This window comes from Cydia strobilella, chromosome 4, assembly GCF_947568885.1.
Source record: "Cydia strobilella chromosome 4, ilCydStro3.1, whole genome shotgun sequence".
In the NCBI taxonomy this organism is placed as follows: domain Eukaryota; kingdom Metazoa; phylum Arthropoda; class Insecta; order Lepidoptera; family Tortricidae; genus Cydia; species Cydia strobilella.
In genome coordinates, this window is record NC_086044.1 from 17911886 (window position 1) to 17939134 (window position 27249).

The 27249-nt window shown below is 39.5% G+C and overlaps 4 protein-coding genes across 4 annotated transcripts; 2 read left to right on the forward strand and 2 right to left on the reverse strand.

Moving 5' to 3' along the window:
• Positions 1-20: 20 nt before the first annotated feature.
• Positions 21-1418, reverse strand: LOC134740757 (zinc finger protein 22-like). Its single transcript, XM_063673356.1, has 2 exons — positions 1151-1418; positions 21-1055 (listed from the first exon to the last, which is right to left on the reverse strand). The coding sequence occupies exons 1-2, from the start codon at positions 1268-1270 to the stop codon at positions 165-167; spliced, it is 1011 nt and encodes a 336-aa protein (XP_063529426.1). The 5' UTR covers positions 1271-1418; the 3' UTR covers positions 21-164.
• A 6276-nt stretch (positions 1419-7694) lies between these two features.
• On the forward strand, positions 7695-10202 carry LOC134740758 (arf-GAP domain and FG repeat-containing protein 1). The gene is made up of 6 exons (XM_063673357.1): positions 7695-7908; positions 8002-8499; positions 8587-8720; positions 8864-8929; positions 9013-9146; positions 10002-10202. The coding sequence occupies exons 1-6, from the start codon at positions 7745-7747 to the stop codon at positions 10050-10052; spliced, it is 1047 nt and encodes a 348-aa protein (XP_063529427.1). The 5' UTR covers positions 7695-7744; the 3' UTR covers positions 10053-10202.
• Positions 10203-12255: 2053 nt separating this feature from the next.
• On the reverse strand, positions 12256-23336 carry LOC134740760 (cell division cycle protein 23 homolog). Its single transcript, XM_063673360.1, has 7 exons — positions 22831-23336; positions 20684-21032; positions 20192-20371; positions 18965-19129; positions 16426-16672; positions 15833-16019; positions 12256-12510 (listed from the first exon to the last, which is right to left on the reverse strand). Exons 1-7 carry the CDS (start codon positions 23257-23259, stop codon positions 12283-12285), a joined length of 1785 nt encoding a protein of 594 aa, XP_063529430.1. The 5' UTR covers positions 23260-23336; the 3' UTR covers positions 12256-12282.
• A 1263-nt stretch (positions 23337-24599) lies between these two features.
• LOC134741176 (heat shock factor-binding protein 1) lies at positions 24600-25668 on the forward strand. The gene is made up of 2 exons (XM_063673950.1): positions 24600-24812; positions 24967-25668. Exons 1-2 carry the CDS (start codon positions 24714-24716, stop codon positions 25117-25119), a joined length of 252 nt encoding a protein of 83 aa, XP_063530020.1. The 5' UTR covers positions 24600-24713; the 3' UTR covers positions 25120-25668.
• The last annotated feature ends 1581 nt before the right edge of the window (positions 25669-27249 follow it).

Sequence of the window (27249 nt, forward strand, 5' to 3'; positions counted from 1 at the left end):
TTGAGCCTTTATTTATCACCCATGTCCGATATCCATAAATACTAAGTACACATTGCATCAACACAATATAACAAGCCTGGTTAACCCTTCATCAAGACCCCAAGACATTTTAACAGGCAACTGTTAAACCACAACCTTGGCATGTACTATTGTACTGTCCTGTCTCATTTGATAATAGTGTTTTCTCTTTTACAATGTGATTTGTAATGTTTCCTAAGGCCACTGTGTGAAGTGTAGCTCTTGTCACAAACACTACAGCTGTAGGGTTTGGCACCGGTGTGTGTTCGCAAGTGGCTATGTACATCACCAGAGCGCTTGAACCTGCGGTCACATCTGGGACACGCATAATTCTTATCATCACTATGAATTTTCATATGTCTGATTAAATCTTGGCGTTTTGTAAATGACCTTCCGCATACTTCACAAATGTATGGTTTGATACCCAGATGGATTCTCATATGAACAGCCTTATGTTCCGCTCTAGTGAATGTTTTTGAACAAACTTTACATGAAAATTGTTTGATACCAGAGTGTGTAGCAATGTGCTTACCTAATACTGATTTGTTTTTTAATATACGCCCACAAATCTCACATTGGTATATTTTTGGTTGAGTTGACTCTTTTTTCCTCAATTTTCTAGATTGTTTTTTAAGATGTATTGTCTTATCGTCATGTTGTGGCAAGTTGTTCAAGATTCCTGATGTAGGTTCATTTTCCTCTTCCTTGCCAGGCACTTGGTTATTGAAGTAGTCCACATAAAATGCTGAGTCGGCGTCATCTGACAGCCAGGAATCAAATGTGTTCTTCAACTCGCTAATCTCACTATCCATTTTGTTAAAAATATCACATTCTAATTTAATATCCATCTTGATATTGTCCAGATCAGTGTCATCCAAAGTTAGTTTGCTTGGTGAATACTGACAGTTCTTAGCTAATTCCTCTTTTCTTAATTTAGAATCAATTAATAAACACTTTTGCTTGAAATCATAAAATGTTTTTACATTATTTTCACACATTTTGCATATAACTGCAGGTAATCCGTCGCCAATACTAATCTGAAAGATAGATTTAAATATTATAGACATTAAATAATAATTCCGCGCGATGATTTTTTTAATTCCTAAAATGTAACATTCCTATGCTTACTTACCTTTAAATCAATACATGCACTTATTTTTTTATCAAGTGTAAGATCACCATCCACTGAAAATAAATTGATCATTGCCTCTGTATTCATGCATAGCCTGCATGTTTTTTCATTTATGGACATTTTTCCTTCGTAAATCTAAATACCAAAGGTAAATACAATCAAACGTAAACAATCATGTAAACAATTTGCGTTCGAATACAACTATAAAGATGTTTTCGTACCGTACCAATGCATTTGCATAAAAAACTAATCACACATCACTATTAGAACCTAAAATAGAAGAAAATTACTTTTTGTGCTTTTTCTGTTTACTCAATTTAGGTTGATTTCTAATAAATAAAAGTCCGTAAAATATTTGTCTGTAGTGGCAAAAAGTAATATATTTTTTTATAGTTGGTCAAACCTCAGAATAATGACTAAAGCAAAGAAGCCGGGCAAAAATAAAAGCTTGGTAAAAGATATCGTATTCACAACACGTTATTACTTTTTGTCTATGAGTGAGTGAGACAACAATCCGCAAGTTCTTTCGTTTTTTTCAGTATTGTCATAAGATAAACTGAGGGAAATGTCCTCAGAATAATGACTAAAGCAAAGAAGCCGGGCAAAAATAAAAGCTTGGTAAAAGATATCGTATTCACGACACGTTATTACTTTTTGTCTATGAGTGAGTGAGACAACAATCCGCAAGTTCTTTCGTTTTTTTCAGTATTGTCATAAGATAAAATAAAAATAAATAAAAATAAAAAAGCCTTTTATTTCCAATTTACAATTGTTTTTACATTAGAAGTTTTAGCATATTGGTTAGTAAGTTTCTTATAGTTAGTAGTTAGTGTTAGGTTTATGTATTCTATTTACTATCTATTTATTTAATTTGGACCCCTCTTTGGGTGTAGGCCTCCTCCAATTCTCTCCATTTCTGCCTGTCTTCCGCTTTGTTTAGCCAGTCTTTCCCTGCAATTTCTTTTATATCGTCCATAAGATAAACTGAGGGAAATGTCAAATGGTCCTATGTGGTTCTATAATATAATCCAGCCAAATAAAATATATGTTCGTTATTTCACAGGTAGGTGTCAACTGTAACAACTTGACATAGTCGTATTATTTTAGTTGAAATATTTCGGGATGTTTCAGCGGTCATCTTGGTTTATTTTAATTATATTTTTGCTATTCCTGAAAGATTGTTGGAAAACGTGCTGAGTTTTTATTTGTAATGGTTTGAAGTTCCCTTTGTGATAATGTCTTGTGTGATCGAGGGCTGTAAATCGCATACAGGAAGAAAAGAAAATACGCACGAACCGATAACCTTTAATCGGTGAGTTTTGTTCAATTTTGAAGAAATTTATTTATAGGACCTGACCCTAAACATAGAAATCGATATGTTGTTTATGTAATTATTACTTGCATTCAAGTCTATATAGATTTTTGCATATATTTTCGAACTTTTCTGCTAAGTATGAAAGGTTATATTTTTGGCATAGTGATGTATCGACCTCAGATCAATAACCTATCGACATTTACAGCTTTCTTATAGTTTGGCCCAGGACTGTCTCATTTTAATTGATGAGTACAGTCAAGGGCATAAATATATACACATTCCCAAAGTCTCAAAAATATGTGCACGCTCAGACAATAAAATCGTGTTCACATATTTTTAAGCCATTTGTCTGGATCGATATTTTTGCCTTCGACTGTACCTATAATTTTCTTTGTTCTTACTTACTGACAGATTTTGTTTGCCAGACTATAGTTTAATACTAAAAACCGGTCAAGTGCGGGTCGGACGCGCGCACCAAGGGGACCGTACTTTTTAGTATTTGTTGTTATAGCGGCAACAGAAATACATCATCTGTGAAAATTTCAACTGTCTAGCTATCACGGTTCATGAGATACAGCCTGGTGACAGACAGACGGACAGCGAAGTATTAGTAATAGGGTCCCGTTTTTACCCTTTGGGTACGGAACCCTAATAAAAAAGACATTAATGATCATTGATGAATGTTCCTTTTATTAATATTGTTGGTCACAAAACTCAACTTTTTATTTCAGATTTCCAAAGGACGAGGAATAGGGGATATTACTGCAATGTTCTGCCACCAGAGTGCAGCACTAGCTTTTTTAGTGCACCGTAGAGTAACTTATTCATACTGTACCTTTAACAGGTTTTTCACAAGTTTTCAGGGGACCTACCGGAAAACTCGAATCCGAAAGTTCGTTATCTAGCTGCCTCTTTATCGCTCGAATACGCAAGAGTGACAGAGATGTTAGATAACGAAAGTTCGATTTTCTTGTTTCGCGATAGACCCTCAGATTGTGATAGTGGCGCCACCTACGCCGAGTTTCGCTTAATATTCCCTATTATTAAATAAATAAAAAATATTACACGAACGATTTTTTTTATTATTTCCTATTTGGTACAGTCAGCTGCAGAGAAAAGGTACCTCACGTCCATACTAATTTACAGAACTTTGTATGCAGGGGGGTGCCTTTTCTCTGCAGCTGACTGTACATGACTAGAAACTATACTTAGTCTTTTAGCATTAGAAAAAATGGTAAACCATTTCCACGTGTCTTTTTATTGACAAGTTTTTTTTATAAATATAACAATATTTTACTTATGAAAGCAAAAGTATGTAAATGATCGTATATTATATTTGTTGTGACTTATTTTCAAAGTGTTTTTCGATAAAACGACACGTTAAGATCGCTCGCCTTCTTTCTAATGATAAAAAAACGAGAGGTATAGTTAGACGGTTCTGAGTGGTAGACTGCAAATGAGATAAAAGCTATATTAGGTACATGCATTAATCCTCATATCAGGCGGCTCTTTGATTCCAAGGATTGCATAATTTTTATACTTTTTAATGATTTTTAGAATATGAAAATTATAAAAAGTGTAAAAGTTATGCAATCCTTGTATTCCACGCATTTCATTTCATTTCATTTCAACGAGCCGCCTGCTACAGATTTCTTGAAATTGCCGCGTTTTTTCAGGTTCAACTTTCATTAGCCAGACTATTATCAATTTGCCAATTTCGTGATTATTATTTTACACGGCACATAAACTTATGCATAATTTATCGATATAAAAAGTCGACACAGTTACATCCCTAGCAAATTATCAAACTTATGACACCGTACGTAAATGAGAAATAACAAGCATATATGCATCTCTTTTCGGCACATTATCTAATTCGTAAGGAAGTAAAGTACGGGTATACATATTTGCGAAGCATTTTTGCCCGACTTCTATGCTTTAGTCATTATTCTGAGGGTCAAACCAATTCATAACATTCAGTAACAACCAGGAAAGTTATACTCATCCCTTTCTCTTGAGTGCTAGTACTAGTGTTAGACAAAGATAGTATGATTCTCTCTGTCTATGTTTGAAATGAGACAGTCCTTTGACAAACTATATATTCGTCCGTCTCAAAAAGTAATAAATTAATAATATTTGAACGCAAGTTGTCATTGTCAAATCGATGAGATAAAGCTAGATAAAGTCAGTGCCACACAGACGGAAGACGCGACGATCCCCTACGGACAGTGACAGGATAAAGCGTGTTTAGTATGGATGGTATATAAAGGATGCCAATCTCTTATGGCAGAATTGTTGCAAAAGTGACCGCTTTCAGCTTTAAATAATAGTTCCTAATCTCTCCGGTGGCGCTAGTTAGGCTCTGGGACATGAGTATAACATGAACCATATAAGGCAACAAATAACCCGACCAAATTACGTAGGTTGTTTTTGATAGTATTTCGGTGTATGGTGGCGCCGCCTAATTACTGTTTTTTGATGGACACTTTTCATACATAGAGATTTGGCTCCTTTATATAGTCTCCATGGTGTTTAGCAAGAGTTCAGTTACAGCCGTAACACACCAAGGTCATTGTCCGACGCACCCATAAGTAAAAGCGAGAAAGAGATATTGCCTTTAAGGCCGTAACACTAACACACCATCGCTTATGTGATGCAGTTATGCGTTAGAGGGAAAAAGCGATATTGCGATTTCGTTCCTTCGTTGGTCGAATCTCAGAATAATGACTAAAGCATAGAAGTAGGGCAAAAATGCTTCGCAAATATGTATACCCGTACTTTACTTCCTTACGAACTAGATAATGTGCCGAAAAGAGATGCATATATGCTTGTTATTTCTCATTTACGTACGGTGTCATAAGTTTGATAATTTGTTAGGGATGTAACTGTGTCGACTTTTTATATCGATAAATTATGCATAAGTTTATGTGCCGTGTAAAAGAATAATCACGAAATTGGCAAATTGATAATAGTCTGGCTAATGAAAGTTGAACCTGAAAAAACGCGGCAATTTCAAGAAATCTGTAGCAGGCGGCTCGTTGAAATGAAATTAAATGCGTGGAATACAAGGATTGCATAACTTTTATACTTTTTATAATTTTCATATTCTAAAAATCATTAAAAAGTATAAAAATTATGCAATCCTTGGAATCAAAGAGCCGCCTGATATGAGGATTAATGCATGTACCTAATATAGCTTTTATCTCATTTGCAGTCTACCACTCACAACCGTCTAACTATACCTCTCGTTTTTTTATCATTAGAAAGAAGGCGAGCGATCTTAACGTGTTGTTTTATCGAAAAACACTTTGAAAATAAGACAACAAATATAATATACGATAATTTACATACTTTTGCTTTCATAAGTAAAATATTGCTATATTTATAAAAAAACTTGTCAATAAAAAGACACGTGGAAATGGTTTACCGTTTTTTCTAATGCTAAAAGACTAAGTATAGTTTCTAGTCATGTACAGTCAGCTGCAGAGAAAAGGCACCCCCCCTGCATACAAAGTTCTGTAAATTAGTATGGACGTGGGGTACCTTTTCTCTGCAGCTGACTGTACCAAATAGGAAATGAAAAAAAAAAAGTTCGTGTAATATATTTTTTTTATTTAATAATAGGGAATATTACGCGAAACTCGGCGCCACTATCACAATCTGAGGGTCTATCGCGAAACAAGAAAATCGAACTTTCGTTATCTAACATCTCTGTCACTCTTGCGTATTCGAGCGATAAAGAGGCAGCTAGATAACGAAATTTCGGATTCGAGTTTTCCGGTAGGTCCCCTGAAAACTTGTCAAAAACCTGTTAAAGGTACAGTATAAATAAGTTACTCTACGGTGCACTAAAAAAGCTAGTGCTGCACTCTGGTGGCAGAACATTGCAGTAATATCCCCTATTCCTCGTCCTTTGGAAATCTGAAAAAAAAAAAGTTGAGTTTTGTGACCAACAATATTAATAAAAGGAACATTCATCAATGATCATTAATGTCTTTTTTATTAGGGTTCCGTACCCAAAGGGTAAAAACGGGACCCTATTACTGATACTTCGCTGTCCGTCTGTCTGTCACCAGGCTGTATCTCATGAACCGTGATAGCTAGACAGTTGAAATTTTCACAGATGATGTATTTCTGTTGCCGCTATAACAACAAATACTAAAAAGTACGGTCCCCTTGGTGCGCGCGTCCGACCCGCACTTGACCGGTTTTTAGTATTAAACTATAGTCTGGCAAACACAATCTGTCAGTAAGTAAGAACAAAGAAAACTATAGGTACAGTCGAAGGCAAAAATATCGATCCAGACAAATGGCTTAAAAATATGTGAACACGATTTTATTGTCTAAGCGTACACATGTTTTTGAGACTTTGGGAATGTATATATATTTATGCCCTTGACTGTACTCATCAATTAAAATGAGACAGTCCTGGGCCAAACTATAAGAAAGCTGTAAATGTCGATAGGTTATTGATCTGAGGTCGATACATCACTATGCCAAAAATATAACCTTTCATACTTAGCAGAAAAGTTCGAAAATATATGCAAAAATCTATATAGACTGGAATGCAAGTAATAATTACATAAACAACATATCGATTTCTATGTTTAGGGTCAGGTCCTATAAATAAATTTCTTCAAAATTGAACAAAACTCACCGATTAAAGGTTATCGGTTCGTGCGTATTTTCTTTTCTTCCTGTATGCGATTTACAGCCCTCGATCACAAAATACATTATCACAAAGGGAACTTCAAACCATTACAAATAAAAACTCAGCACGTTTTCCAACAATCTTTCAGGAATTGCAACAATATAATTAAAATAAACCAAGATGACCGCTGAAACATCCCGAAATATTTCAACTAAAATAATACGACTATGTCAAGTTGTTACAGTTGACACCTACCTGTGAAATAACGAACATATATTTTATTTGGCTAGATTACATTATAGAACCACATAGGACCATTTGACATTTCCCTCAGTTCATTATATGACAATACTGAAAAAAACGAAAGAACTTGCGGATTGTTGTCTCACTCACTCATAGACAAAAAGTAATAACGTGTTGTGAATACGATATCTTTTACCAAGCTTTTATTTTTGCCCGGCTTCTTTGCTTTAGTCATTATTCTGAGGGTCGAATATTATAATTATGTCTTTATGTTGGTACTAAGGTTTGTTTTAGTACTTTTAGTTACATATTCTGTGGTCCGTGGTGCAAGGGCGGAACTTGCGATTTGGCATTTCTTATTATTTTTAGTCTGTCTATTACAAAAATGGCTGCAAACCGTCGTAAGCAAGACGACAAGAATTTAGAAATTTTACGTGAACTTATATCTATTAATGGAAACAAATATTGTTTAGATTGCAACCAAAGAGGACCTACGTACGTTAATGTTACAATCGGTTCGTTCGTTTGTTCAAAATGTTCGGGAATGCTGTAAGTATTATTTTGAGCGTTATTGTGTTGTTGCTTTTGTGCTAGAAATTAGATCAACAAACAGATAATTTGAAATGCACGATTTTTTTGCAGACGTGGTTTGACGCCTCCCCATCGAGTAAAGTCGATCTCAATGGCCACATTTACCCCGGAAGAGATAGAATTTATAAAAGTGAGAGGAAATGATTACTGTAGGCGCGTTTGGTTAGGCCTATACGAGGGTGAAAGTGTGAACTTTACTGATGAACAAAGTGTGAAAGATTTTATGTCGGACAAATACGAGAAGAAACGTTACTATCTCGATCAACCGCTGAATAATACTGTTACGAACGGAAGTTTATCATCGAAGAATAAGTCAAAAGCTAAAAGCGGAAGTGCTGCAGCGAGCTCAGCACAGCTAATATCAATAGCGAGCTCGGCGCCCAAGTCGATAGTTAACAATAACATGCTCGTGAATGCGCCCAAACTGGGAAATAGCTTTTTCTCTGGAGGCAATGATGTCAGTATGAAGATAGCCCGGCCGGTGCACAGCATACCCCAGCCCAGCCCCCTCGCGGCGCCACCCGTCGTCGCCCCTGATCCAGTACCTGAGTAATTAATATTCTTACGGCTTGGTATTTTCTGCTAAATATTCATGTTTTGTGTGCACTTGGTTTAATGCATATATTTTTGTTACAGTTTTCCTGTTGACTTTTCAACTGCAAATATTTATAACAGTAGCCAGTTTAATAATAATGTAAACAACAATTATATGCCTGCCCCATCCACCACTACAGGTTCTGCAGCTTTCACTCCTTTATCATCTACTGCTAGTAAGTAGTCTATTGCTATTTTTAAAATAAGCTAACTTACTTAATGGTGCAGCAACCCGAAATGATCTTGGTATCATATTTAATGCTACTCTAAATAAATTTTCTTTGACACATTTGAATAAAATAATCAATGACTTTTCCAGATGATCGCTATGCAGCGTTAGCAGATTTAGATCATGCACTGAGACAGCAAAACATGAAGTCAATGGGTAAGTCAAGTGATGGTAAAAATACTGTGTGGATAGATATGAATATTTTGAGATGCTTTGTCTGATCCAATTGTATTTTGCAGAGGAAGGTAACAATATAAATAGCAAGAATCCGTTCCAAAGTGCACCAACCAATGACTTCTTCGGCAGCAAAAACCCTTTCTTCAATGGGAGTTGGAGCGCTGCTCCGGCGCCTGTGCCTGTTAATCCTTTCATGGTAAGTCAATAGTAGTATATTGTTCATTTTTATGCGGTGATCAACATTTTCTCATAGCCTTTTTCCATGGTTATAAATTTTAGGATTTTATTAAGCTGTGTTTTCACAAACAAATAAAATAGGTACTTAAACCATAATGAGAGATAGGTTCATCAGCATATGGTATTTGGGATACCAAAACAAGGTTGATTTGAATTTTGAAACTATTTAAATTTGCTGAATATTTTTATTTCTGGTATAAAGTTGGGTTGGGTTTGTAAAGTTGGGTTGGGCTGGGTATTCTGGTCACATTAGCACACTTAGGGACTTAAGTTTCACGTCAACATTGTTACCAAACCCATATCATAATTAAGATGATAACATTATTTATGTCATCTCATTGTTTATTATAGTTAGTTCATCATACTGCTTTGTGTTCTTATTTTAGATCATTGATAATATTGTTAAAGAAAATATACTTTATTATGAGCAAATAAAATAATGATCCTACAAGGAACAATAATCAATTTAATTGGGAGGGTACGTGAAGATATAATATGGGCATTTACAATGATGAATGCATAACATGCTAGTACAAAAGTGTAGAATACTTGACATGCCTTATCATCTGGAGGAAGTTGTACTATTTTTGCATAACAGTTCACAGAACTTCTAATCAGACACATGAATTTTGCAGTTTTATTTTTGATGAGTCATTCATGATGAGCCTAATGTTTATTTTCCTAGTGAATCATGGTTATTTGGGGCTTCATAATAAATGAATTTGGGTTTGTCCTGACTCCTGAGTGGCTTGAAGTCACATATTGCTTATTTTGGGATTTATCCTATTTGAAAAGAAATGTTTTTATTTTACAGCCTTCATCTAACTCTGGGAACTATGTTAATTCAAAGAATCCTTTTCTTTGAAGAGGTGGTCCATGTTTTGGAGACAAAGAACAAATGTATGCAACAAAAAGCACAAAACTAGCTACAAATTTATTATAGTATACATTTTTGAATAAGTATCTTATGTTTTTACAAATTTCTCGGTGATATTATATTGGCATTACAACTATTTATCAGTCTTAGATTAATGTGCTTAATTTTAGCAACGGATGTGCCTCTTTATGCCTTAAAAAGTTGTAAATTTCTCATTATATATTAGGCAAGTCAATGTCGTGAAAGTATTGTATTAGTATGTCTGGTTTAGTTTAAATCAATCAATCAGGAAATCTGAATGTGAGCATGTTGCAAGGCAACTTGCTGTGTCCAATTTATTCAATTTCAATTGTCCATTATGTGGTTAGAAACTGCTCAGTAGGGCCTTATTAGGATTGTCTGGGGCTAGTTTTTGTAGGTCATGACAATTATGTACCTATGTATATAATGTATATTGTATACGATGACGCAATTCGCGATGCTCTGATGATCTTATCACACCAAATTGTTTTCTCAACAAATATTTTTGAGATATGTATATTGAAATTATTGTAAGGTAAAATTGTTAAATTATATTGGATATCCAATTAACTTATTTGAATGTAACAATTTTGTGGGCTGTTTTTTTTAGGCGGCCCCATTGCCGTTATTCTGAGAAATAAGTAACATAGTATAGGTATAAAAGAATAATAAACATAAACAAATGAGGCAGAGCCCATTCCACAAGAGGATTTTTCTCCTTAAATTCATTTACAATCGTATTGTTTGTGTGCAGTTGTGCACTTACACAATCGATAAAAACATAGAATGAAGATGATTTCATCCACCATAATATAAATGCCAATCTAGTCAGATTATGAATGAAATTGTGTTCTAATGACCATGTTTGAAGCAGCCGAGTCATAATAGATACGTTGGCGTAAATATCCGTTTGTTAAAATTATCAGTTTATAATAACGTAACTTTATTGTGGCATAATCGCCTAAGCATTATTTCATTATAGTATAAAGATAAACGTACCTAGGATACTTATTTCCAGTCATTGCATCATATTACCAATAATGCAGTAAGTTAGTGAGACTACAAAACGAGATTAGTATTTAGATTAGGCAACAAGCTGTGTGTGATGAGTCATCGGGCGCGCGGTGCGGCCTTATTTTCATAGTCGTGCCCGCCACGAGGAAGCGAGCTTAGTACCTAAATGTTACTGTTTCCATCCAATTCAACGCATCAAATTTACACATGTTAATCCTAGATAGGGGTGATATTAATTAAGAATACGTAGCTGAGAAGTAGGCAGCGACCAAACATTTCCATACAAAGTATTTTAGTCTTGTATTAAAGCTTTTAATTATCTGGATGGATTGTTTATTTACACATCATTATGAAGTTTTAGAGGCTTAACATTGTTATTATTTTTTATCAATTTGTTTATGATTAATGTGTACGTGTTTATTATCATGAATTGTTTTATATCCGAATATGCCATCTTATCTAGAATTATATATTTCTATCGTATAGCAAGTATTGATTACTTTTACTGGTTAAAAAAAACCATGACAAAGTAGGATATGTGTTTTTATAAGAATCATTTTTATGTCGTATGATTTGACTTCATTTTATGAATTATTGTATGTTTGGTACTTGACGCCTATTCATATAAGTACCAGCTTTTATGAATTATTGTATGTTTGGTACTTGACGCCTATTCATATAAGTACCAGCTTCAATAGTTATAGCTCACATCACATCTAATCATAATTTGTTTCATCTAATACATATCTGAAGCCGGCTATCCATCAACAGACTATATAGTGGAAGTTGATTGTAGGTATCTAGGTATTATGTATGTATCTACTATGATCAGTCGAACTGATATGATAAGTGGAGCTTATAGCTGTACATTTAACAGGCGTAAACAAGCTCTCAAATCATGTGCTTGATCTGGTCTGTGATTTAAATCAGTAACTTTTTTAGTAATCCTAATCATTTAGTAGCGAAAAATCTTTACTTATCAATGCACTATATACTATTTATTATTAGTTATTAAATTTACGTATTGTTTTATTATTTGAGCACCAAGATCTGTTATGTTGTATTAATGGTGTAAAAAATAAACACTTATTTTTTTTAACAAGGATATTTTTTTATTCGTTCCAATTTGTCTTAAACATTATCAGTCTATTTACAATTTCGGGTGTGTGCCGACGATTGTCGGTCACATTTTATATTTGGTGTTCAGGCGGGTGAACATGGGCGTGGAGAAGTTGTCTGGCGTGACGTTGGGGCTGGGCAGCGGCGTGTTGTCGGCCGCGGACACGCAGACGGTGGACGCGTTCTTGATGGCCTCGGGCAGCTCCTCGTGCGAGCACTGCGGCTGCGACGATGACGCTGCCAATCTTTTTTCTGATATTGTTTTTAATAAGTTTTTACCGGCTTCTTTGGTCTGGAACAAAAAAAAAATACTAACGTAGGTGCTCGATCCTCCTAAGTGCTTTTATTGTATTTGAGCGCGTTGCGTATTTAAGATAACATTCGTTGCGAGCTTAATAGGCACATTGGAGAGGCGCGCATATATTATCTTGTTCTCTACTATCAATTTGATATCAGGTCAATAAGAAAGATTTGCATGACAAGGATCTAGCATACCTCAAAAAGATAACTGCGATAACAATGGATTAGACGGATTAAATAGGTTTTTTTCATTACATGTTTTAACCCCTTTTCCAGGTCATACCAATCTAGAAGTTTTTCCCAAAAAATCCAAATAGTAACTAACGAGACTAATGAGAATGAGAGTAACTAATGAGACTAATGAGCCATATTTCCCGAAAGTCCAATCTAATTTGAACCTTAAATGAGAGTACTAAGGTTGAAACTACTGAGACTGCAAGCTACAAGTGCCTGGAAACTAGTGCGTAGGTGTGTCATGACTTACAGTATCGTGCTCCAGGCCTTGTAGGCGTAGTGCGCGGCGTGGTCGAGCAGTGAGAAGCGCAGGTAGTAGTGCGCGAGGTAGCGCATGGCTGGCGGTAGTTCCTTGCTGCCCGCGTTGGCCGGGTCCTGGCCGCCGTGTAATGACTTACAGTATCATGCTCCAGGCACTTGTAGGCGTAGTGCGCGGCGTGGTCGAGCAGTGAGAAGCGCAGGTAGTAGTGCGCGAGGTAGCGCATGGCTGGCGGTAGTTCCTTGCTGCCCGCGTTGGCCGGGTCCTGGCCGCCGTGTAATGACTTACAGTATCATGCTCCAGGCACTTGTAGGCGTAGTGCGCGGCGTGGTCGAGAAGTGAGAAGCGCAGGTAGTAGTGCGCGAGGTAGCGCATGGCTGGCGGTAGTTCCTTGCTGCCCGCGTTGGCCGGGTCCTGGCCGCCGTGTAATGACTTACAGTATCATGCTCCAGGCACTTGTAGGCGTAGTGCGCGGCGTGGTCGAGCAGTGAGAAGCGCAGGTAGTAGTGCGCGAGGTAGCGCATGGCTGGCGGTAGTTCCTTGCTGCCCGCGTTGGCCGGGTCCTGGCCGCCGTGTAATGACTTACAGTATCATGCTCCAGGCACTTGTAGGCGTAGTGCGCGGCGTGGTCGAGCAGTGAGAAGCGCAGGTAGTAGTGCGCGAGGTAGCGCATGGCTGGCGGTAGTTCCTTGCTGCCCGCGTTGGCCGGGTCCTGGCCGCCGTGTAATGACTTACAGTATCATGCTCCAGGCACTTGTAGGCGTAGTGAGCGGCGTGGTCGAGCAGTGAGAAGCGCAGGTAGTAGTGCGCGAGGTAGCGCATGGCTGGCGGTAGTTCCTTGCTGCTCGCGTTGGCCGGGTCCTGGCCGCCGTGTAATGACTTACAGTATCATGCTCCAGGCACTTGTAGGCGTAGTGCGCGGCGTGGTCGAGCAGTGAGAAGCGCAGGTAGTAGTGCGCGAGGTAGCGCATGGCTGGCGGTAGTTCCTTGCTGCCCGCGTTGGCCGGGTCCTGGCCGCCGTGTAATGACTTACAGTATCATGCTCCAGGCACTTGTAGGCGTAGTGCGCGGCGTGGTCGAGCAGTGAGAAGCGCAGGTAGTAGTGCGCGAGGTAGCGCATGGCTGGCGGTAGTTCCTTGCTGCCCGCGTTGGCCGGGTCCTGGCCGCCGTGTAATGACTTACAGTATCATGCTCCAGGCACTTGTAGGCGTAGTGCGCGGCGTGGTCGAGCAGTGAGAAGCGCAGGTAGTAGTGCGCGAGGTAGCGCATGGCTGGCGGTAGTTCCTTGCTGCCCGCGTTGGCCGGGTCCTGGCCGCCGTGTAATGACTTACAGTATCATGCTCCAGGCACTTGTAGGCGTAGTGAGCGGCGTGGTCGAGCAGTGAGAAGCGCAGGTAGTAGTGCGCGAGGTAGCGCATGGCTGGCGGTAGTTCCTTGCTGCTCGCGTTGGCCGGGTCCTGGCCGCCGTGTAATGACTTACAGTATCATGCTCCAGGCACTTGTAGGCGTAGTGCGCGGCGTGGTCGAGCAGTGAGAAGCGCAGGTAGTAGTGCGCGAGGTAGCGCATGGCTGGCGGTAGTTCCTTGCTGCCCGCGTTGGCCGGGTCCTGGCCGCCGTGTAATGACTTACAGTATCATGCTCCAGGCACTTGTAGGCGTAGTGCGCGGCGTGGTCGAGCAGTGAGAAGCGCAGGTAGTAGTGCGCGAGGTAGCGCATGGCTGGCGGTAGTTCCTTGCTGCCCGCGTTGGCCGGGTCCTGGCCGCCGTGTAATGACTTACAGTATCATGCTCCAGGCACTTGTAGGCGTAGTGCGCGGCGTGGTCGAGCAGTGAGAAGCGCAGGTAGTAGTGCGCGAGGTAGCGCATGGCTGGCGGTAGTTCCTTGCTGCCCGCGTTGGCCGGGTCCTGGCCGCCGTGTAATGACTTACAGTATCATGCTCCAGGCACTTGTAGGCGTAGTGAGCGGCGTGGTCGAGCAGTGAGAAGCGCAGGTAGTAGTGCGCGAGGTAGCGCATGGCTGGCGGTAGTTCCTTGCTGCCCGCGTTGGCCGGGTCCTGGCCGCCGTGTAATGACTTACAGTATCATGCTCCAGGCACTTGTAGGCGTAGTGAGCGGCGTGGTCGAGCAGTGAGAAGCGCAGGTAGTAGTGCGCGAGGTAGCGCATGGCTGGCGGTAGTTCCTTGCTGCCCGCGTTGGCCGGGTCCTGGCCGCCGTGTAATGACTTACAGTATCATGCTCCAGGCACTTGTAGGCGTAGTGCGCGGCGTGGTCGAGCAGTGAGAAGCGCAGGTAGTAGTGCGCGAGGTAGCGCATGGCTGGCGGTAGTTCCTTGCTGCCCGCGTTGGCCGGGTCCTGGCCGCCGTGTAATGACTTACAGTATCATGCTCCAGGCACTTGTAGGCGTAGTGAGCGGCGTGGTCGAGCAGTGAGAAGCGCAGGTAGTAGTGCGCGAGGTAGCGCATGGCTGGCGGTAGTTCCTTGCTGCTCGCGTTGGCCGGGTCCTGGCCGCCGTGTAATGACTTACAGTATCATGCTCCAGGCACTTGTAGGCGTAGTGCGCGGCGTGGTCGAGCAGTGAGAAGCGCAGGTAGTAGTGCGCGAGGTAGCGCATGGCTGGCGGTAGTTCCTTGCTGCCCGCGTTGGCCGGGTCCTGGCCGCCGTGTAATGACTTACAGTATCATGCTCCAGGCACTTGTAGGCGTAGTGCGCGGCGTGGTCGAGCAGTGAGAAGCGCAGGTAGTAGTGCGCGAGGTAGCGCATGGCTGGCGGTAGTTCCTTGCTGCCCGCGTTGGCCGGGTCCTGGCCGCCGTGTAATGACTTACAGTATCATGCTCCAGGCACTTGTAGGCGTAGTGCGCGGCGTGGTCGAGCAGTGAGAAGCGCAGGTAGTAGTGCGCGAGGTAGCGCATGGCTGGCGGTAGTTCCTTGCTGCCCGCGTTGGCCGGGTCCTGGCACGCCGCCGTGTACGCCGCCGCGGCGCTGTTCGGCATGTTCGACTTCTCGTACAGTCTGCAAAATTTATTTGTTTATGGTTAATTTGTCAGCCAAAAAGCGACTTTAAGGTTTTAAAGAATTTTTGAATCCCTTTTCTCTGACCCGATGTCTTCAGGAAACGAGGGGTTAAAATTGTGGGTTCAAACCTTAGTTGTGCAGCATAAAGCAGAAAAAATGCAAAAAGACTACCAAAATTTCGGTCAAGAATCCTAATCATACACTGACGAGAGGTTAATGCAAATTTTAATATATTTGTATAGTTTTCTTAGTGCGCATAAAGGACGGCCACTTGATAGGTATCACTCATCGCTTTAAATGGCAACGACAGATGAAACGGTCTTGAGCCATGAATTTAAAAGCCTTACAACTGCCAATGTTTTATCAGTCTGTCGTTGATATCAATTAGCATGACTATACTTACTTTGCTAATTTAAATAGCGCCATTCCTTCAATATCGCCCGTACTATGAGCTTTATAATAGCATTTTAAAGCATTAGGTATTTTGTCCATCTTCTCATACGCCTCCCCGAGAGAGACCAGCATTCTCGAGTCGTCCGGTTTTAATTGCGCCGCCCTTGAGTAGTAATAGATGCAGTAGCTGTTCAGGCCGAGTATTTCGTAAGCCTGGCCGAGACCGTTCCAAGCGCGATAATCATTACGATCCACATCTGAAACAATATGGCCTAGTTTAGCCTCAATTTACAAGAACAGAGTCTTATAAAACTCAATAGCTGTGTAAATTAGGAGCCAATTTGAATGCAAGCTTAATACGGACGGTGATAATTTGTATCGTACTGTGCTTGTGTTAAACATAACAAATTATATAGGTACAACACAGTCGTAGATAGGCACAAGAATGCATTTAAACATACTAATTAGTTATAACAAATATAGATACGAACCTACTAGTACTACATACAAATCGGCATGCGGCATATTGAGTGGGTCATAACCGTTACTAGGTGATAATAGTTATTGTTATTGCTGTTATTTTTGCTTGTCACTTTCTGTATTTGTGCCACTAACACTTTAATTAATCTTAATTGTTACTGGTTCATATATATAAATAAATTAAAATTGATGAAATAAAACTATGAAAACTGATTACGTCGCGTATATTGAATTTAAAATACATCCCAACTTTTCAAACCCTTTACAGCGTTCGTGGTCAACGGGTGGCCAACGGGTAGTCACCCGTTGACCACGAACGCTGTGAAGGGTTCGAAACGTCGGGATGTATTATAAATTCAATATACGCGATATAATCCGTTTTCATAGTTTTATTTCATGAGTAACTATCGCGGTTACCGAAGACAATATTAAATTATAAAATTGAAACAATTGAGAGAACCAAAACAAATTGTTGAGTCATGCATTGCTCTGCGGAACTCTATATACACTTTTATTTTCCGACGCATTACGATTCAATAGTTTCGGCAATGAATGGGTTAATTATTAGACAATCGTTAATTATTACTTTGCTCTTGATTATTAATGTGTTATTAACTAATTGCGCTTTTGAATTTAGTAATGAGGCAATTAACACATTCACTGCCCCCAACGCACATGTGCGTTCACCGTCATACAAATTTGTTCCTAGGCCACGCCCCCTGGCAGTGAATGCGTTAAGTAATTCAACAAATATTAAATGATGATAATAGGTATTTATCGATAAAAGTACCTATACTTATATTTGTATTTATTTCACATGGTTTAAAATAACGACGACGTATTTTATTTATTAAGTATTTTAACATTTGTAAATTTTGAATTAAACCTTTGAAGTCTTTAAACGCTTTACGTTATTAAACAAAAATGTCACTGACACGCCAAGGTCCCGGGTCCCGGGCGTAAGCGAGCTAATGTAAACCTTACTTGAAAGTGTGAAAGTTACTGACGGTGTACGTCATATCATAACACATATAGTTGTCCATGGCGCGGTGGGCACGACTAGTGACGACGACTTTAGGTGTTCTTGGCGTTTAAAAGGTTAAGTATTGAATCTATAAATTGTAATTTGTAAATCATTACTGTAAATTTTCGTTTATTACAATAATCTTTCTTAGTTTTAATTAACAATCAATTTGGTTATAACAGTCAATCTTTCATACTCTAAAAAATATACTAAATTACATTAAATTAAATCAAATATACAATTATACATCACAATAACAAATTACTCTTACTCTAAACTATACTATCCTAGAAATTAGTGTTTTAATAATAAGTCACATTTCAGCCGTCCCGAAAATCGTCCCATTTGTAAATACAGATGTCAATCAACGATGATCAACTCTGGCCAACGTGGGACTCGAACCCACATCCTTGGATTGCCGGTCCAATGCGTTACCAATCCCGCAATCCGGCCGGCAATCTAAGGATGTGGGTTCGACCCCCACGTTGGCCAGAGTTGATCATCGTTGATTTTTTTATTGTGATTGACATCTCATCATTTACAATTTATAGATTGTAATATTGTAATAATGTGGTACGTCCCTGCAATAAAAAATGAAAAATATACAGGGTGGCTAAAAAATAAGTGCATTTCCGTTGCCATGGAGGTTTTGGGATTACACTGAGCAACTTTTACTACGTGATCAACCACGAAATCGCGAATAAAAAAATACCCTCCCATAGAAAATGGACCAGCCAAAATGTATTAAACAGTCAAAATTTTTTTCGCGGTTTCGGGGTTGGTCCCGTAGTAAAAGTTGCTCAGTATAATCCCAAAACCAAATGCACTTATTTTTTAGCCACCGTGTATTTACATTTAAGTATTGAAGTTTGGTTACTGTGAGCTAATCTTTACTTACTCTTTCTTCCACCCCACACATGAAGGCATTATGATAGCTAAAGTCCTACATAGAATGAGACATTTATCAGATATTATGACTACATATGCCTTGATAGGATTAAAGCAGCATATCATCAAGCATAATGAAAACATTTAACATATTTACCAATGGCCTGCCTATAGCATTGGATAGCTGCATTGGAGTTCTGCAGCTCTATGAATTCGTGCCCCATGAGTATCCACGCGGACAGGTATTGTGGGTCCAGTGATAAGGCTCTCTGGAAGTAAATTACGGCCTTTTGGTGTTCACTCCGCAAACTGTAGTAGTTTCCTGAAATACAATTGTGATTTTTAGGTGGTTTTCATACTGAATGCAGTTGCCGCAGTTCAAGGCGTTCAAGCAGACCGCATCGGTGTGATAGCCGCGTAAAATACTATAAAGACAAGGATGTGAGTATTGAGGGAGGTGCATGTCAGATCAGGTTGCTTTATTTTCGATGCAGTCTAGTTATAGATTTGGGCCATCCATGTCCCAGACAGAAACACTGGGTCTGGATGGAGACAGGAGAAGATAGAGAAAGTTGGAAAAAACTGGAGGAGGCCTTCACCTAGAGGGATCCATAAAGACAAATAAAACAACTTGCTCAAAAATACAATAAATAAACAATAAAAAGAATATGGAAGCAAAGGCTTTAATAATTCATCGAAATCGATCGACGATCAAAGAAATTATTTAAGTAAAGTAAACGTAATTGTGACGCAATTAATATAGTTCAATAGGAGAGCTGACAGTCTGGTGTTATCCGGGGTTACGCATTTGACCCTGTACTCAATTATGATCTCATGTTATCAGACGTAATTGGTTCAGAATCAATAAATACTTACACACGACTCAAATAGATACGTCTATTTACGACCCCGACGAGACGATAGCTTAATTGGTGATATATAACTAGATTGCCCGGTTTATTCCGGCGGGCTGCCCCTCAACTACTTCCTAACATACCCACTTTGCCCACCTCAAATTTGGTCTAGCCCCGCGTTTCGATTCTCGATTACATTAGGGTCAGAAGTCAGAGGGGAAAGATAACAAAAGGTTTAACTAACACAGAAAGTGCTGGCAATCTTGTTTATAAAATTGACGAAAAGTAAATAAGGAGTGAAAACTCGAATATATTTAAACAAAATTAAATATGTATTAAATCATATTTAAAAACGGCCCACCCCCGATAACCCCCCCCCCCCCCCCCGATGCCCATGGGGCGACAGACCCGTTTTTAAATGAGATTTAATATGTGTTCAAAACGCGAAAGTTTTAAATGTTAAATATGTATTGACAATACAAGCTTGTATAACAAACGATACCCTATAAATTATGCCCTACAACTATTACCGATAACGCAGCAGGTCTCCACTCTGTACTTGTCGATGGAGACGGCGCGCTGGGCGAGGTGCGCCAGCTCCATACGCCGCTCTTTCAGGTACAAAAGGTGAGAGTACACATCCCAGTTGTCCAGGCGGTACGGGTCAATTTGGCATAGCTCTCGGAATAGGGCTAGGGATGAATCCACATCTGAAAGGGACAGCTGACTTAGGCTCATTCAAGATAAAGGATAATTGGTACACTGAATTGTGCTTGCATCAGATTATGTAATTATGTGCGAAAAACAGATTTCATATAAATAATGGCTGTAGTTGATATACAACATATTGTATCAAAATATTTTCAATAATGTTAATATCCAGAGAGGACAATGAGGACTATGTTTCCATACAAGGCGACTTCGCACGGGTCCTCCACTTTTGTCTTAAAGGCTAACTACAAAGTTATTTTTTTGTATATTTCCACATAGTTTAGTATCTACAAAACATTAAAATCTCTTACCTCTTCTATCATGATGTGCAATAGCCATCTGCGCTATCACATAAGTACTCTTATCAAACCCCGCAGCAGCCAGCACCATATACCCTTCCAGTGCCTGCTCTGACAGCTTCAGGTCCACAAAGGCATGTGCGGCAAAGAAATACATTATCCAATGCTTCGGTAACTGTAAGGAGTCCAGCGCATCATATTCATTGGCTAGGCCTGCTAGCTCAACCCAGGCACACCAGAGGATAGGGACTGCAGAGACTGCGGCCTGCAGTGCCGTCACAGCCTGACTCCGCAGGTCCAGCTTCTTTAATACTACTCCTTGTAAGTATAGTAAGTATCCATCTAGGTTGCTGCGGTTTGCCTGGAATAAAATATAACCAACTTGACATTATTCCTTTTCAATTTGTTGTATTTATGTCTCAGACTACACAGACATGCATATGAAGCAATTATCAATATCCTAGTTCACACTCGTAGTTGCAATCATGACTGTGCACAATTGCACTAATTACAATAAAATTTTCCCAGTAATCAGTATGATTGTGCACTAAGATATTGTTATGAAAAGTATATGGTCACAACACATTTGTATAGCTCCATTTAGCAGTAGAGGTGATCACAGGATCTATATTTCAAATTTATTATTATTTGTAATGCAGGCAGGCAGTTTAAACAACTGATAATGCCTGTATCCAGAGTCATAAACCGAGTTCTCAGTGTGGAGTAGAATTTGCTTTGTGCTCATCTAATTTATTCTTAAACTCATTGACACTTTGGGCCGCTACTACATCCTCTGGGAGTTTGTTCCAAGCGTTGACCACTCTGTTGCTAAAGAAGTTTTAATTAATTAGTATAAGTACTCATGTAAGTGAATTGTAATATTCTTATGAGTAATAAAAATTCTTTAAAACTAAACCACAGTGTTTCTAGCAGGTTCATCACACTTTCACTATTAAAAACTTTCAAGACTCCATGTAGGAACAAACAAGTTGTATATCTGAGAGTCAAGTTAGTGGATCTAGCAAATGATATCTTTTAAGCAAGATTTGGGGTTTATAGATTAAGAGACTACATATAATGATTTTTTATGGGCAGTAATACGACTATTGTATATGTAATAGTGTAAATGTTTATACTGTCCTTAGCTAGATACAATTACGGCGGTGGCAGAATAACAGCGTCCGTTGCTGAAAACCTTTGGGGCTGCTGTGCCCCGAAGCCTTTTTGGCACAGACATCAGCTGAGCCACCTTCCCTTTCAATTAGTTTGTAAGCATTATCGTGTACTTTTATTATGTACCTATGTTACAACTTATTGAATAAACGTCTTTTATTATTATTATTCTCTTTATTTATTCTTTTTCTTATGTTAGGTTTTTTATAATATGCATATAAAAGTAAAATATAAAAACACTTACAAAACAATACAAAATACATATAAACAAATTATAAAAAACCTAACCTAGGGTGCCGCCAGCAGCGGGGCAGGGCCCAAGCTGCCGGTGGTCAGGGCCGCAGAGAGAGGAACCGGCGGACTATCCGCGCCGTGTCCAAGATCACCGCCTTCTGCATCTGACCCTTGATCCAACCACCTAGCGAGAGTCTCTCAAGGTGTTGGTCGAGACTCTTCGCTATGAGACCGTTCGCTGAAACGACTATCGGGACAATGATCGTCGAATCAACATCCCACATGGCGGTTATCTCGTGAGCCAAGTCTAGGTACTTACTGGACTTGTCCTTCTCGGCTTTCACAAGATTCTCATCATGGGGGATGGTGATGTCGACGAGCACGGCTCGGCGCTGCGATCGATCTATTATCACAATGTCAGGCTTATTGGCTACAATAGTCTTGTCAGTGATGATAGATCGATCCCAATAGAGCGTGGCACGACCATTCTCGAGAACTGGCACAGGTAAATACTTGTAGTACGGTACTTCGCAGTCCACTTTTTTATTATTATTATTATTATTGACAGAGGTAAATTTGGATATAGCATGGGGATAGACAATAAATGTGACATTGTCAACCAAGAGGTACCACATTGTCGCTAATTGATAAGGTTGATTTCAAATTGAAGCTATATGGAAATAGCGCCTTATTGACAACCGACAATAAGTTCCCTTTTGGTTGAGAAAGGCACAAATAAATGCCAAGCTTACCTTAAAAAAAGACAGCAGATCCAGCAACACCTCGGTGGATTCAGTGTTTTCAGCACCTGTGTCCGTCGCGTTATCCAGGCGCTTCTTCTCACTGGACATGTACTGCGCGTACCGGTGCAGGAACACGCACTTTTGACTCGTACAGTTCTCTAAGAAGTGTGCCGCCCTGTCGTACTCTTGACAATCAAAATAACTTTTCGCTAATAAATAAGATTCCTTCTCCTCCGCTATGATTCCATCATCATAACCCCCGGGTGGCTCTTCTATGGTAACTTTATGATCTTTTAATGCAAAATTTAGTTCCGAGAGCCATTTAGTAGTCTGTGACAAACCCCGAGTTGAGCATTCACGTATTCCGTGTAATATATCTTTTCTGACCTGATCCAGGTCTATTGGGATATCTCCTTTAGGATTCATTGCTAGTGGCATGTTTATAATTTTGCTTGAGGAAACGCAAATATCCACTAACAATAAAAATACATCAAGCACCGGCACCGGCAAAACGAATCGAATTGTCAGTGTCAACACTGTCAACCTCAACGTCAATCTTAAAATTCTGAATTCCGTCAGATTGGTTTCGGTTTAGAAATTAGAATGTTGAAAAAAAATAATTACATACTCTTGTTAAGTTGGTACACTTTTATTATTCTATAAGTAATTATTATTGAGATCATCACTGATCTAGTTTTCTTATCTATACTCATTTAGCCAGTGTATTCCTTATGGAAGGTAGATCCATAGTATTCCTTTTGAAAAACATTGGTTGTCCTGCAAAGGGCCGTCCTCACTAATCAGCGAAATCGACACCAGACTCGCAGGGGCGTAGCTAGAGGATATGGCGCCCGGGGCAGTCACCAAATTTGCGCCCCCTGACGACTGACAAAAGTTTCCCTGCTGCTGCCTTTTGCCCATTTTGGCGCCCCCCCTTGGATGGCGCCCGGGGCACTTGCCCCCTCTGCCCCCCTAGTTACGCCACTGCACACTCGCGTTCGCAGCTTCTGGAGCGGGCTCAACATCTCTGAACGGAATACAGTCCAGACGGGACAATTTAAATTGTCCGATCAAATCAGTCCATGCCCAGGGCTATAACCGCGAAAACCGAAATTCGCAAATTGCGGGGATCTTTCTCTTTTACTCTCATTAAGACGTAATTAGACTGACAGAGAAGAATGCCAGCAATTGACGAACTTCGATTTTCGCGGTTATAGCCCAGGAGGATATAACCAAACGGAGCAGCCACGTCTGTGATTTGCTGTACAAAAAAGTCTGCCAATTTTTGCGGGGGAGGGAAACGTCAAATGTATACGTAACGTCAAAATAGTCATGTCAGATAAACGTCAGTCCATACATTGTGTATGACCATTGGCCGACCTCCACACTCGTGCGCGAATCGCGGCGCGAAGCCACGAACACGAGTGTGGAGCGGGCGTCACAGATCTGCGAAATCGACTCCACACTCGCGTTCGCGACTTCGCGCCACGAGTCGCGCACGAGTGTGGCGGGAGCTTTGTACGCACCAGCGCTTTTTCGACGCGCGTTAGCGCATTTGAATGACACAGATCCCATCCCATTGCTGTAAGCCACTTGTTTATGGTGGGAACAAATAACCCGACCAAATTACGTAGGTTGTTTTTGGTACGTTAACGCATTGCGTATGTTTTGTCCCTCACAGGCGCACGCGTATAGCTCATCTATAGGACGTTAGTGCTACCATTTATGGGTATATATGATGAGAAAAAAAACAAACGTCATTTACATTTCATTTCATTCATTGACTGTACGAAATACAAGGGAAGACGATTAATTTGTTTTGCGTTTTTACTTGAGATTGAGCAGCAGTTAGTTGCTCGACAAATTCTAATAAAAGACTGCAATTTAAAATCATGGCAGACTCGAACATAGAACCTTCTACAAATGACGTGGAGAGTAACTATTCAACTCCTGCAAATGATCCCAAAAACATGCAGGAAGTAACACAGTATGTAAGTATTGTAAGTTTGCTTTTATCTATTTTCTTTGTAAATATACCATAATTAAAAATAATATTGGATATTATAGGATTATGACATTCATTTCTTGTAACATGTAAATGGTGACCATTGGCGAATTTAAAGGATTTCAAATGGTTTCTTACAGGTACAATCACTCCTACAAAATATGCAAGATAAGTTCCAAAGCATGTCAGACCAGATTATAAACAGAATAGATGAGATGGGGACTCGAGTGGACGAGCTTGAGAAGAATATCACAGATCTCATGACTCAGGCGGGAGTTGAGAATGAAAAGTAGGAGCTTTATGCACAATGTTAGGGTAATCTTAAGGTACTTGCTAGTTAGTTTGCAATATCAAACATATTTAGACTTAAAATGCAGTTCAAATTGTTATAAAGAATTAAGGTCTGTAATCATAATTATCTTTGATTGGATGTTGTCATTTGAAGATGTTTTGTGGTTTATAAAAATATATTTAAAATCATTAAGTTACTTCAGATTTGCCAAGATTTGTATATTTTACATGTTATGTATAAAAGCTGCATTATCACTAACTACATCTCTACATTAGATTACATAAAAGAGTGTACCCATTAGGCTAAGTAATTATTCTTAGGCAATGAAAACACCTAATGCTATTGATAACCTCACTAATAAAAGCAATGTACCTATACCTTGTAATTTTAAGAAACTTGATTTTGTAATATAGGAATTAGCATGTATATCACATAATGTGCTGTTTTGATGTACCATTTTGAAAATAAGCACATGTTTTTTGATATAAGTCGTTTCCAAATTATTTAATTTGTAGCTCTATTTTATAAATTACACTTAGTTCAAAGTACATATTGATTTGTTTTATTCATACAGATTCATACTTATTTAGCTTAAAATAAAATTAAGTGGAAAAATTACTGCCTTGGGTGAGACTTGATCCAGAGGCAGTGAGTTCAAGTCTCACCCAAGACAGTAGTTTTTCCACTTTTAAATTTATTCTAAGCTGAATAGCATGTTAGAAGTTCATACTTATTTAGTTTGGAGGGTGCATATTGATTATCACAGTGCCAGCCACTGACTGGCACAAGACTTGAAATCAATACACCATGGCACCTATGTCAGTTGGACATGCAACAAAATGAGTCAAAATGGTAGAAACAGTAACAAGTTAACAACACAAAGGGATCAAAAAACTTGGGTACATCAAGTATAGGATAAACATTCTGACATTTCTGACTGAATGAAGACGTCCTAAAAGAGTGAAAGAAAAGAGAAGTATAATGAACATTATTAAAAATAGAAGAGGAAAAATGATCGGCCACCGGCCAAGGGAAAATAAACGGAAGGAGAGGTAGGGGAAGGCCAAGAAAAAGTTATATGAGCCAAGTAAAGGAGCATGCAGGGGCCGTGTCGTACCAGGATACTAAAGGGCTGGCTTCGGATCGACCAAGGTGGAGACAACTTCATCACGCTGCACCGACAAGAGCCCACAGCTCTTAAATTGAATGATGAATGATTTCTGACTGATAACAAAACCTATGAAATTCTCTGTAAATAAGTATAAGTATGCCACATAATTAAGTAATAGCTTTTTATTAGGGTTCCGTATCCAAAGGGACACGGTAAAATCGGGACGCTATTACTAAGACCGCTGTCTGTCCGTCTGTCACCAGGCTGTATCTCATGAACCGTGATAGCTAGACTGTTGAAATATTCACAGATGATGTATTTCTGTTGCCGCTATAACAACAAGTACTAAAAACAGAATAAAATAAATATTTTATGTGGGGCTCCCAGGCCATGCCATACAACGTGATTTTTTTGTCGTTTTTTGCGTAACGATACGGAACCCTTCGTGCGCGAGTCCGACTCGCACTTGTTTTTAGGGTTCCGTACCCAAAGGGTAAAAACGGGACCCTATTACTAAGACTCCACTGTCCTGTCTGTCTGTCACCAGGCTGTATCTCATAAACCGTGATAGTTGAAACACTGAAACTAGACAGTTGAAATTTTCACAGATGTATTTCTGTTGCCGCTATAACAACAAATACTAAAAACTAATGCCAGCACCACACTTCGCTGTATTTGGCAAATAATCGTGTTGCATCCCTTTTGTTTTGTATGTCAAAGGAAAGAGATGCAACACGAATATTTGCCAAATAAGGCGAAGTGTGGTGCCAGCATAATAAATGAATGGCGCCTTAGTACATCCATATGCCGCCAAAAAAAAAAAAACCTGATTTTTACGTAGTAGGTACCTATGTTATGCTAAATTTCCATAGGAAATAGGGATGAGCAAAATCTTGCAAGATTTGATTACGGACATTGGGGCAGGTGAAACTGAATAGACAACGTCATAAAAGAAACAAGACGCCTACACAAAAAAAAAGATTTATTTAGTTTCTTAAAATTTTAATTAGGTACTTATGT

Coding starts and splice junctions, on each gene's coding strand:
- LOC134740757 (XM_063673356.1), bottom strand. CDS start 1,270: ATGTCCATAAATGAAAAAACATGCAGGCTATGCATGAATACAGAGGCA. Junction 1,056..1,150: donor GTGCATGTATTGATTTAAAG/GTAAGTAAGCAT, acceptor TCTATCTTTCAG/ATTAGTATTGGCGACGGATT.
- LOC134740758 (XM_063673357.1), top strand. CDS start 7,745: ATGGCTGCAAACCGTCGTAAGCAAGACGACAAGAATTTAGAAATTTTA. Junction 7,909..8,001: donor TCAAAATGTTCGGGAATGCT/GTAAGTATTATT, acceptor ATTTTTTTGCAG/ACGTGGTTTGACGCCTCCCC. Junction 9,147..10,001: donor TGCCTGTTAATCCTTTCATG/GTAAGTCAATAG, acceptor TTTATTTTACAG/CCTTCATCTAACTCTGGGAA.
- LOC134740760 (XM_063673360.1), bottom strand. CDS start 23,259: ATGCCACTAGCAATGAATCCTAAAGGAGATATCCCAATAGACCTGGAT. Junction 16,673..18,964: donor ATGCTATAGGCAGGCCATTG/GTAAATATGTTA, acceptor ATATTGTTTCAG/ATGTGGATCGTAATGATTAT. Junction 16,020..16,425: donor GCGCTATTTAAATTAGCAAA/GTAAGTATAGTC, acceptor TAAATTTTGCAG/ACTGTACGAGAAGTCGAACA.
- LOC134741176 (XM_063673950.1), top strand. CDS start 24,714: ATGGCAGACTCGAACATAGAACCTTCTACAAATGACGTGGAGAGTAAC. Junction 24,813..24,966: donor TGCAGGAAGTAACACAGTAT/GTAAGTATTGTA, acceptor GGTTTCTTACAG/GTACAATCACTCCTACAAAA.